The sequence below is a fragment of the Pelodiscus sinensis genome, chromosome 14 (genome assembly GCF_052426305.1).
Source record: "Pelodiscus sinensis isolate ZL-2025 chromosome 14, ASM5242630v1, whole genome shotgun sequence".
Lineage (NCBI taxonomy): Eukaryota > Metazoa > Chordata > Testudines > Trionychidae > Pelodiscus > Pelodiscus sinensis.
The window spans coordinates 1456927-1468941 of record NC_143065.1 but is presented as its reverse complement, the minus strand read 5'-3'; the positions used below and the strand labels follow the sequence as shown (position 1 = coordinate 1468941).

At 48.8% G+C, this 12015-nt stretch overlaps 1 protein-coding gene across 4 annotated transcripts; it reads left to right on the top strand.

Moving 5' to 3' along the window:
• The first annotated feature begins 360 nt into the window (after window positions 1-360).
• Window positions 361-11428, top strand: TM2D3 (TM2 domain containing 3). 4 transcript variants are annotated; one of them, XM_075897736.2, is made up of 6 exons: window positions 361-379; window positions 4765-4863; window positions 5819-5976; window positions 7324-7498; window positions 8305-8380; window positions 10071-11428. In XM_075897736.2, the coding sequence occupies exons 2-6, from the start codon at window positions 4776-4778 to the stop codon at window positions 10234-10236; spliced, it is 663 nt and encodes a 220-aa protein (XP_075753851.1). In that variant the 5' UTR covers window positions 361-379; window positions 4765-4775; the 3' UTR covers window positions 10237-11428. The 4 variants fall into 4 exon arrangements, with proteins under 4 accessions (XP_075753851.1, XP_075753848.1, XP_075753849.1 ...); XM_075897733.2 differs by lacking the exon at window positions 361-379 and adding an exon at window positions 1769-2062; XM_075897734.2 differs by lacking the exon at window positions 361-379 and adding an exon at window positions 1848-2062 and having other exon boundaries at window positions 4768-4863.
• The last annotated feature ends 587 nt before the right edge of the window (window positions 11429-12015 follow it).

Genomic DNA, 12015 nt, shown 5'->3' with positions numbered 1-12015 from the left:
GTGGGGGAGGGCAGAACTCTCAATCAGTGGGTGACATACCCTCCAGATGTTAGTTGTAAGATTGGTTCAGTTTCTCCCCCACTGTCTCTGTGATAGGGCTAAAATAGGCTCACTAAGGGCTCTTTTATGATATTCAACTTACTCCAGTGGATATTGGACTATACTTTGGACCAAGAACTGAAATCACTCAAAGCTGAAATTACTGGGCTTTTGTCCAAAGCCAGATCCACCCCAAGCAGGTGAGAGCAGTGAGCAGGGTGGGAGGTGGAGAAATGTGGGTGCCAGCAACCCCATCAGTGGCCAGCAGGCTGGTGGCAGAGAGGCTAGCGAGAGGCCAGAAGGGCAGTGATGAGCCCGCGGAGGGCAAGTGACCCGTGATGTAAGGTGCCTCCCTCCTCCCCCACTCCCCAAGGGCAGCACCTGGCAGTGAGGTGCAGGGGGGGGGCTGCAGGTGACATGTACATTGCTGAGCTTATGGACCTGCAAGGAACAGGACAGTACTGCGAGGGGGGGGGGGATCCGTACTGCGAGGGGAGGGAGGATCCGTACTGCCGGGGGACGGGGGATCCGTACTGCGAGGGGAGGGGGGATCCGTACTGCGAGGGGACGGGGATCCGTACTGCGGGGGGAGGGGGATCCGTACTGCGAGGGGACGGGGGATCCGTACTGCGGGGGGAGGGGGATCAGGGGGGGGGGGATCCGTACTGCGAGGGGAGGGGGATCCGTACTGCGGGGGGAGGGGGGATCAGTACTACGAGGGGAGGGGGATCAGTACTGTAGGGGGAGGGGGGATCCGTACTGCGAGGGGAGGGGGATCAGTACTGAGGGGGAGGGAGGATCCGTACTGCGAGGGGAGGGGGATCCGTACTGTAGGGGGAGGGGGGATCAGTACTACGAGGGGAGGGGGATCAGTACTGTAGGGGGAGGGAGGATCCGTACTGCGAGGGGAGGGGGATCAGTACTGCGGGGGGAGGGGGGATCAGTACTACGAGGGGAGGGGGATCAGTACTGCGGGGGGAGGGGGGATCAGTACTGTAGGGGGAGGGGGGATCAGTACTACGAGGGGAGGGGGATCAGTACTGTAGGGGGAGGGAGGATCCGTACTGCGAGGGGAGGGGGATCAGTACTACGAGGGGAGGGGGATCAGTACTGTAGGGGGAGGGGGGATCAGTACTACGAGGGGAGGGGGATCAGTACTGTAGGGGGAGGGGGGATCCGTACTGCGAGGGGAGGGGGATCCGTACTGCGGGGGGAGGGGATCAGTACTGCGGGGGGAGGGGGGATCCGTACTGCGGGGGGGAGGGGGATCCGTACTGCGGGGGGAGGGGATCAGTACTACGAGGGGAGGGGGGATCAGTACTGTAGGGGGAGGGGGGATCCGTACTGCGAGGGGAGGGGGATCCGTACTGCGGGGGGGGGGGGGATCAGTACTACGAGGGGAGGGGGGATCAGTACTGTAGGGGGAGGGGGGATCCGTACTGCGGGGGGGGGGGATCAGTACTACGAGGGGAGGGGGGATCAGTACTGTAGGGGGAGGGGGGATCCGTACTGCGGGGGGGGGGGATCAGTACTACGAGGGGAGGGGGGATCAGTACTGCGGGGGGGAGGGGGATCCGTACTGGGGGGGGGGGAATCTTACTCATGGATTCTGTTTATGAACTTTGTGGTGTTTTCCCAAATTACCCCCCCCCCCCCAATTAAGACCTTGCGTTTCTAGGCTCAGACGGGGGCGGGGCGAAGGTCGGCCTATCAGACGGAAGAGCTATTCGCGAACAGGACGTGCTACGTCAGCTCCCAGCCCGGTGCCTTTCCCGGTCACGGGCCCTGCGTTCAGATCCCGCGCGCTCTGGGACAGCCCCCTCCCCCCCCCGTCGCGAGGAAAGGGGCCGGCTTCGCTCGCGGGCGCGGGCTCTACGTCCCGTGCGCCTGCCGGGAGGGGCACTGGCTGAGGCCCCGGATGGAGCCAAGATGGCGGCGCTGGCGAGGCCCGGGCTGTCGGCCTTAGAGCGGCTCTGTAGCGTCGCGCTCTTCTTCTCGCAGCTCTACGTGCTGTCGGGCCGCGGTGAGTGCGCCCGTCAGCCGCCTCCTCGGGGCCCGTCTGCCGCCTCCTCGGGGCCCGTCTGCCGCCTCACGGGGGCCCGTCTGCCGCCTCACGGGGGCCCGTCTGCCGCCTCCTCGGGGGCCCGTCTGCCGCCTCCTCGGGGGCCCGTCTGCCGCCTCCTCGGGGCCCGTCTGCCGCCTTCTCGGGGGCCCGTCTGCCGCCTCCTCGGGGCCCGTCTGCCGCCTCCTCGGGGGCCCGTCTGCCGCCTCCTCGGGGGCCCGTCTGCCGCCTCCTCGGGGGCCCGTCTGCCGCCTCACGGGGGCCCGTCTGCCGCCTCCTCGGGGCCCGTCTGCTAGAGGCGAGGGGGCGCCCCTCCCCGCCGGCTTATCTCCGCGCCGCGCTGTCCCCGGCAGGGCCCGAGGGTGCCCGTGGGATTCGGCGCCCTGCTCGTGCCAACGCGCCGCTTGTGGGCCCCTTGCCGCGAGCTGGGGTGGCTGCGCTGCGCGGGTTGCCTGTCGGCCTGTGCTGGGCGGGTGGCTGCGGGGGGGGGGGTAGCTGCACAAACAGCGAATGTCAGCGATCTGAGGAAATTGTGCAGAATGAATAACTCATCTGTGGAACTCATTGGGGTGTGCCCAAGAGTCGAAAACTCAAGAGCTAGACTTACTGCGGAAATGTTCGTTGGATAAAAGTAGGGTTACCATGTACACCCCCCAAAAAAACCAGACACACTTGATTGGGGGGGGGGGGGAAGAACCAGCCGGAATTAGGGTGGGGGGTGGGAAGCAGAGCTGGGGGAGGGTGGGAAGAAGGGTGGGCGGGAAGCACAGCTGGGGGGCGGGGGCTGCGGGGCTGGCTGGGAGGAAGGAAGGGGCGGGAAACACAGCTGGGGTGGGAGGGTCAGGGGCCACAAGGCTGGCTGGGAGGAAAGGGGGGGGGGGAGGAAGGGAAGCAGAGCTGGCGTGGGGGGAGGTGCAGCGGCGCTGGCCAGGGGAGATCGGGAAGAGGAAGGGCCAACGGGAAGCAGAGCTGGGAGGTGGTGCAGGGGGGCTGGCCAGAGAAGATCAGGAGGGGAAGTGGGGGAGAACCGGCCAGGAAGGAAGGGGGTATGAGCAAATGGGCCTGCGTGGAGTGGGACTGACCTGGGCACTTGCAGATCCCGGGGCACTGCCCGTCCTGCACAGACTCCTGGTGACGCAGGAGCAAGGAGGAGGCTTCCCCTGCTCCTCCTTACACTCAACCAACTGAGGGTTCCCGGTGGCAATCGCAGCCCCGCCTCCCAGCTGGTCCCCCGCCCCCGCCAGGCTTCTGTCCAGTGCACAGCTGGAAAAATCAGACAATACTCGGACACTGCACGTGTCCAGTATTATCTGATTTTTTTTTCCGGACAGAGTGCAAATACGGGACCGTCTGGTACAATATTGGACACGTGGCAACCCTAGGTAAAAGTGACTTGAAGATAGTTCTGATTAGACATGCACTTTCCAGGGCAAGGAATGTCTAAGAAATGTTAACATTTTGCTTAGCAGGAATTTTGATTATCTTAACCACAGATAAATGTGGTAAATATGTTTATTTCCCATCTTGGTGTGATTCACGCACCCTGTGTGATCCTGCATTGTGGGTCTAAGCCCTGATTTTTTTTCAAATAGTAATGAATGTAAGTAGTCCCACAGAGTCAGTGGAACTACTTACATCAGCAGAGCTGAATATTTAATAAGTGTTTGCAGAATTGGTGCCATGGTCTCCAACTACTTCTGTGGTGCAGTTTTCCTAGTAAAATGGCCAGTGACTTGCTTGACTAATTACTTTTGTTCTGTCATAGATAGTATACTATAACATTTGCACTCCAAACAGCGTGGCTTCTTGCTAGGTTACAAGAACTAAAGAGCAAAAGTAATCAGAAACAAATTATAATTGTATTTTATTTAGGGACGTAAGTGACTATTGGACCATCAAGTAGTTGAGTAGGACCTCGGCTAGTTTCTCCCCTACCCCTGCTGCCTCTATCAGAGAAGCAGCAAGGGGAGGAGCAGGAGCTGTTTCTAGGGAGAACTGGCTTCAAAGCCAGTTTCTTCCCCGCTGCCCCTCACCAGCATAGTGTTCTCCAAGGGCAGGGGAGGCAGAGGGCAGCACGGAAACGGTACAAGCAGGGATTGAAACAGTCCTGCTTGCGCTGGTCCCAACTGCTGCTCCTCTCCCTTTGAAATGTACAAGAGCCACCTGCGGCTCTTTTACATTTCAAAGGAAGAGGCACAGGGGGGAACCCGTGCCAGCAGAGACTACTTCATCCCTGCTGTCTCGGGTTTCCACTGACTCTCTCCTTTTGAAATGTGCAAGAGCCACCCCGTGGCTCCTGTAGCTTTCAAAGAGAGAGGCGCAGAGGATACTGAACACCCCCTTATCAACTAATCAAGTAGTTGAGGGAAATTCCATCAACTACTCAAATCAGCTGATTAATCGAAATTTCACTTCCCTAGTTTTGTTGTCTTAAGTGCAAAATTGTAGTGCAACGAAGTAGGGGAATCTATGGGGCTTTTAAAATATTTTATCCCAAAGATGATCCTACCGTATAACACAGATATTGCTGTGTGTGGTTTTGTTGTTGTTGTTGTTTTTTAAGAGGGCTGGGATCAAATAGTGTCTGAACTGTAGTTAAATTCTGGATTACTATCTTTATAGAAATAACTATAGTGCATTGAATCTGTTCATTTTTCTTATAGCAGGATCTCTGATGACAACAGAACACTCGAAACAACAGTTTGTGTCCACTAAAGTTGTAACATCTCCTAGTACAAGTACTCCATATACTAGAGCAACAGGTAGAAATGTTTGTTCTTCTGTTATAGCTCCTAAATAAACATAGAGTCCATGGCCTAAAGGGATAATTGTGATTATCTAGTCTGATCTCCTGGATTACATAGGCCCTAGAATTTCCCAAAATAATGCATGCCAGATATCTTTTAGAAAAACATAGTCTTGCTCTAATTTCCCTGTAAACTGTGTGGCTGTGCCAGATGCCTATATAACAGTGCTCAAAGAGTCCATGCAGGGCAGGGACTTGTGTCAGCCGGGGAGTGTTGCTCTACCCTGACTCCAAATTAGCTTGCCATCCAACCTGCCAGGGCCAGTAGACCCTGGCCCAGACCGTGCCATGAGTTGATCAGACTTGGTCTGACGTAAGCTAGCCCCGATCTTGCTGGGACTAACAACCCGGCCCCTGCCAAGGTGGGAAGAGGGGTTGTTCTCTCAACCCATATGCTGCTGTGAGAAGAGAATCCTCTCTCTGCAGTAGTCCTGGAGCACCTTCCTTTACTCCAAACCTCTCCTGAACTTGGCCCTACTCCATATTCCTTAGCCTCCATATCCTTGCATCCCAACCCTCTGCTCCAGCTCTGAAACCTCATCCTCAACTCCATCCCAGAACCTGGACCTCCATCTGGAACCTTAGACCTTCGCAACCCAACCTTCTGTCCCCATGAATTTTGGTATGTGCACCAGTATGAAAGTCATGTCACTTTACCTCCATATTGGTGAATGTAACAAAATTGATTCCATATGAGTGAGGGTAGAAGAGGGAATGCTGCTGCAAAGTTCTTCCTTTGAAGCAGCTGATACTGCTGCTGGTAAAAGCAGGATGCCATGATATATAAGCTACTGATTTATGTTAGCTGTAAGTGGAGAGTACTTTACTATGAAATTATTAACGTTTGTGACTATATTGTAGCGTAGGCAGTGCTAAAACTCTTATTCATAACAAATCCTTTCACCCTTCAGAGACTACAGAGATTCCATCTTATGTGAGTAAGTGTCCCAGCAATGGGCTCTGCAGCAAATTGCCACCAGATTGTATGACTTGTACAACAAACGTCTCCTGTGTATATGGGAAGCCAGCAACTTTTGATTGCAAGGTCAAGCCACAAATTCATTGTGTTGTAAGTAATTAACCTATTTCTTTGTAATTGGAATTAAATCACTTGTTAATGGTACAGGCCTTATCTATACTAACCCCCCTCCCATTGATCCACCTGAAGCATCTTCAGCTGTGCAAATACTTATTGCAAATACTTCCATGCTGTAAGGTTGGTGGCTGCTCTCCTTGGTAGAGTGCTGGAGTGGGCAGGAGAATGCTTAGAGATCAATTTGTTGCATCTAAGCAGACTCAATAAATCAACCACTAGTAGATTGATCATTGCAGTGTTGATTCACCACATAGTGGAGACAAGGCCACAGTGCAGTTTAATTATGTCTTGAAACTCATGTAGACTTTACAAAACAAATTTATAGGCATAAATGGTTACTTATCAAGTATGATTATTTCTTCCCAACTTCTCTAGTATCTGTTCTCACTAAATGCTGAATATAATATGTAGGTGTGTGAGAGGGTGATCCCTTGACATGGCCTCAGACGTGGCCGGGCCAAGCTCTCAGGGTTCCCTGTCTTGGTTCATTCTAGCCCTATCAGTGTGGTGTCCCCAGCATTGGGCAACCAATGGCCCTGCCGGGGCCCCTTTACCGGATGGCCACAGTGACAGCTCTCCACCCTTGCCCCAGCAGGGCTAACACCCAGGGTTCTCAGCCTGGTCCCTCGTATGGCTATTCAGTCTCGTGCTCTCGCTCTCGCTCTCACTCCCGGCTCCTGTACCGGCCGGTGCGTGACGGCGTCTCGCCTGTCATTTCCCTGCGGGGAGACCTGTGCCCACCCTCACTCATGGGTCTCAGCCCAGGGCCCTAAGGACAGGGTCAGCGCAGTCCCTGGCTGGCTGGCGGGGGATCCTTCCGTCAACTCGCCAGCCCACGGGCTTTAGCACAGCCCTGCCCTGGGCCACTGCCTACCCCTCCTGCTCCTCATGGCCATACTGGGGCTATGGGTCCGTCCTTGGACTTGTCTCCTCCCCCTGGTCTGCTCTTGAGTTGCGGTATGCTTTTCATCCTTCCTCCGTCTCCGACCCCACCCCTGCGCTGTGCAGGGTGCCGTCTGCGTGGGCGGCCCCGCCTTCTGCGTTGGGTGGGCTGCTACGTCCTCGTTCAACCCCGCCTCCTCCCAGCTGCGCTGCAACCGCCGAGCAGGCGGCACAACGGGTCTGGAGCATCTCCTGCCGTGTGTACCGGCTTGCGGCGGGTTCCAAGGCCTCCCGTCACAAGGTGGCAAATAAAACACCGTCATCTTGTCCTTTCTTTGCACAGCAGTGCAATCTGTTTTACATATTAACAAATACTTCAAATTCTTGATATACTGTTTAGGATTATTAAGACCAATAATACTATACTGTCCTTTATAGGATCAGAAAAACAATCAAGTAGAGAACTTCACAATCAACATGACTTGTCAGTTTTGCTGGCAGCTTGAACCTACTGATTATGTATGTACTAATTCTACAAACTGCATGACAGTCTCTTGTCCACGACAACGATATAACGCCACTTGTACAGTACACGATCATATTCATTGTCTAGGTAAGCGCTACGAATAAATGGTTTATAGAGGGTTCTATTGCGAAGAATTTGTGAATGTTCTTTGGTTCAGTTAGTGGATAAACATGGAATTTCAGTGTCTAGTTTTTGTTGAAATGTGCATTATTTCACTGTTTAGTTTCATTTTGTAGTCTGACTCTTAATACTTTTAAAATGATGTGATGCTTTAGAACCATTGTCTCAACAGCACCGTAGTCTTACATTGAGAGTGTTTTCAATTAATACTAATATAAGTGAAAAAAGTGTTGTTTGTTTTCTCCAGTGGAATTATTTGATCCAGCATCAACAGAATTTCCAATGAGGGGTTTTGTGACATAAATTAAAAATATCCTGTCAGTTAACATTTGAAATAGCAAGAATTTTAATACAGGATGTAAATCAAGAAGCTTGGTAGCCTGTTGGCCAAACTAGTCAGGATCACGTGTCAGAGGCTCCAAGATCTACTGGTGGATCCTGATCTATTTGTTGGTGACCAGTGCTCTAAGCTGCACGGCAGCACAGCTTCATAGGTGATTAATCAGCTATGTCCAGTAAGAGACTCAGGGCTCTGCATGGAGCTGACTGGCTGGGCTGGGCTGATTAAACACTGTGAAGCTGTGCTGCAGCGGAGCTTAGAGGGAACACTGGTCTCAAATACAGTGAGTTCAGCTACTGACGCTATTTCACTGGACAATGTTTGTTGTAAAGAGTAATTTGACATATTTGCACCTCATATTTCAAATTCTTAGCCAATCTTTGGGCTTTGTTAATGGCATCAGGATTTGAATGCATTTCATTTGTTGTCTTAGGTAAGCGTGTCTTTCCTAAGATGCTTTACTGCAACTGGACTGGAGGCTATAAATGGTCTACAGCCTTGGCACTAAGGTAGACTTATGCAATACTTTAACTTCATGTTCAAATTGTATACCTTTCCTTAAATGAGTTTCTTTTCAATGATATAGTTCCTAACCTTAAATGAAAGTGAGTACAAAACCATTTAATATTTTCTGTGGCTTTTTGACCAAAAGTATGCTTATGCTTTAATATAAAATGCTCAATGTTGGCTGTTTCCCGTAATTGGGATTCAAAATTAAGTATGCATATATTAGGTGGAAAAAGGTAGCATTCTTCCAAGCTTTGGCCATGGAGTAAGCTACATTTATGGGAATAACCAAAATGAGACTTGGAACATCTGTACAGTCTGTTGTGACCACGCAAGCAGTTCTGAATTTGGTTTTATCTTTGGAGCGTGATACCTTGCTGAACTTCATTAGATTCCTTGACTGGAAGAAAAAATGGTGGTGTTTCCCAAACAGCATCTGCTTATGGTGCCAAAAGGGAACTTTTGGTCATTGTAGAGTCAGGTAGTCAGTTCTTTTTGTCAAGGTTCAGATTTCTTAGTCAAGCTGTAATGAGTCCAGACGCTAGAGAAGTTTTCATGCCATAGTAAGTAAATAAAAATATTCAAAGGCATTTGGTGATCTGGATTAGCCTGTGCTCTGCGTATTGGCTATCCCCGAAAAGAGTCTGCCAGTCTATGTATTCCACACTTTCTTATACACGCAGTTTAATGAGCAGTGAAAGAGCTAACAGTGTTGAGATGTTAATTATCATTGGGCAACTGAAATGAATGAGGCAGTTCACTCTTTAGAGCTGTTCCAGACTCATATAGATATCCCTACCTTGATTATATAACTGGTTCACAACAGGTATCAACAGGTATTAAAGAGAAATGAGATCTTGGAAAACAAGATGACAGTTCGGTATAGATGTGCTTGGATGCTACACAGTTAAACCAGGCTGTAACTTGATTCTTCACACATTAAGCCCCAAAGCATTGTACTCACTGTGTGGTGATTAGGATGTTGCCACAGGATCTCAGCGTATTTATACAACTTGACTGTGAAACAAGAATTAACCTTTTTTAAGGAAACAATTCAGTTTCCCTTAAAAGGTGAAAAACATGGGGGCTAATATGAGCGGCTCAGCCTGTACTACCTGATTTACCATAAGTTGTGTGAACAAAAAAAGTAATAAGTTTTGTTAAGACCAGTCTGACATGCTTTTTGGAGCTAGAACCGTTTCCTTCTCTATCTGCAGCTAGTTTCCTGACTCGAGATATGTAAAAATGAGTGATATAAACAACTAGTCGACTATCTGATATGTAAAAGCTTATAGGATAGTTGACTAGTCACTCACCCCCCCCCCTTGCTGCCTCTATCACAAAGAGGTAGCAAAGGGGGGGGGTAGACAAGGGGGTGCTGGGGGGAGCTACCTAAAAAGCCATCTCCCTCCAGCTCTGTGGGAGGGGGCAGGGGTGCAGCGGTGGTGTTCCAACTTTGAAATGTACAAGAGTCCCTGCTTGGGGCTCTTCTATGTTTCAACGGCGGAATGCCACGCTAGTCCTTTTCAACTAATCGAATAGTCAATAGAAATCCCATTAACTAGTTAGTTAATCGAAATTGAACATCATTAGTAAAATTTAGTGTTCGTGTGCTATAAATATTTGCAGGTAAGTTGACATCCAAATTTGGGATTCTGCACAACTATTTTAATTGTTATGTTGTGTTCCTAGCATCACTCTTGGTGGATTTGGAGCAGATCGTTTTTACTTGGGCCAGTGGCGTGAAGGTCTGGGCAAACTCTTCAGCTTTGGCGGACTGGGAATATGGACACTAATAGATGTGCTGCTAATAGGAGTTGGTTATGTGGGACCTGCGGATGGATCTCTCTACATTTAAGTACACATATAACATGCTTCAGAGAAGGATCAAATTTAGGAAGGGGCCTAAAGAAAGAATGTAGAAATTGCTCCTTAAAGAACTAGTAATGTGTTCCCTGTGTGCACATATTATAACGTACAGTATCTGTACTTAGCCTGCCTTGAACTAAGGTGAAATAAATGAGTGGATCACTGAACAATGTTTATTTGTAACTGATTTCCTTTGGCTTGCAAGTACTGTATTTTTTTTCTATGAAAAGTTTGTTGCACAGCTAAATAAGTTGACTACTGTTTCTTAAGAAAATATAAATGAATTAAACACTAAGCTGAGAATTGTTTACCTCATATTTGTATGTTGTGTGAATTTAGCTAACAAGCTTCCATAAATATGCTAGCAAGAATTTTTTTCATCTTCATGGCAAGATAAATTGCTTGCAGAAAGCCTAAACTACTTGGGCAATATGTAGATTGCCACTTACTGTAATCTTAATTATATGTAGTTTCTCTTCTTTTTTTCACTTTGGAATGTCATAAGCTTAATTTTTCTGTTGTAACTGTAAATTTGTGGCTTTTTAAAAATAGGATGCAATAATACTAAAAATCTAATCCTAAATCACGTAAGTAGTACACCACAGGATTTGTTTCCAGCATGATGATGATTCTGCTTGGCCTTGACCTGAGATCACTATATATTGCATATTTTTTTTGTACTCAAAACTTACAGGGTGTTAATTTCATTACCAGGTCTCTTTTTTTTTTTTTTTTTTTTTTTTTTTTGAATTTCAATTATCAGTTAAAGATTTGGTAACAAAATATTTTTTATGGAAATATTTGTATGTTTACTTGTAACAACCTTCACTGACATTAAGTAAATGTTCTAGAAAATGTAACATTTGTTTTTAAAGTTGGACAATATTGTCTAACTTGAAAAAAAATCAGAAAACAAAAGTCCTACCTCTCAGCTACATGTTCTCTTTCCAAGGTCTTCTATAGCAATCCACTAAACTGCACTACACTGAAAACTGTCAGGTGGATAAACTTCAATTGAATTAAATGATGAAAATTAATGAAGTAGTGTGTTTTTATATTATATTCAGTGTATTACTTGCTGTCCCTCTTTTAATCTGTATGTTCTGGAAGGGGAGAGGTGGAAAATAGAAATGTTCTTGTCAGCCCTGCTTGCAAAATAAACTTCACCCATGTAAGTTGCATTTTTGCAGTTGATTGTGCGGACATTATTAATTCCACTGTTTGGCTTCCCTGTGTGTTCCTAAACTCTGATGGGCTTTTTTGGCATGGTTACCTTCACTTAATCTAAATGTCACTATTTTTCTGACACTAATGAATGTCACTGTGAATAAACTGCAGCTCTGAATTCCTATCAGTTAAAGGAGCAATGGAAGTTTAAATGGCAGCTTTAATGCAGTTAGGTATCCATTGACAAGTAATATTTTTCTGATCTGAAAGGTATAATCTGCCCAATCAGTGCCCCTGTTCCAGACTACCAGTGAATTGCTAATACTGGTGAGTTGACTATGGTTTATGTTTTTGAGGCTGTATGCAACTAAACAGTCACTAAGGGGGTGCTGCAATTGTAGGGAACTAGATACTGGTTCCAAGTTAGTGCTGTTGTATCCTAATGCTCTGTGCTAGTTCGAACGAGGCCCTGCCTGTTGGCTTGCAGAACACTACCCATTGGCTCAGTGCTGGGGTGTTGAGTCCCCCTCTGCTTTTCCCTTACCTGCGGTTTGGTTCTACGGGGCTGCTTTGTCTCGTGTCCTGAAGCTTACCACGCGGT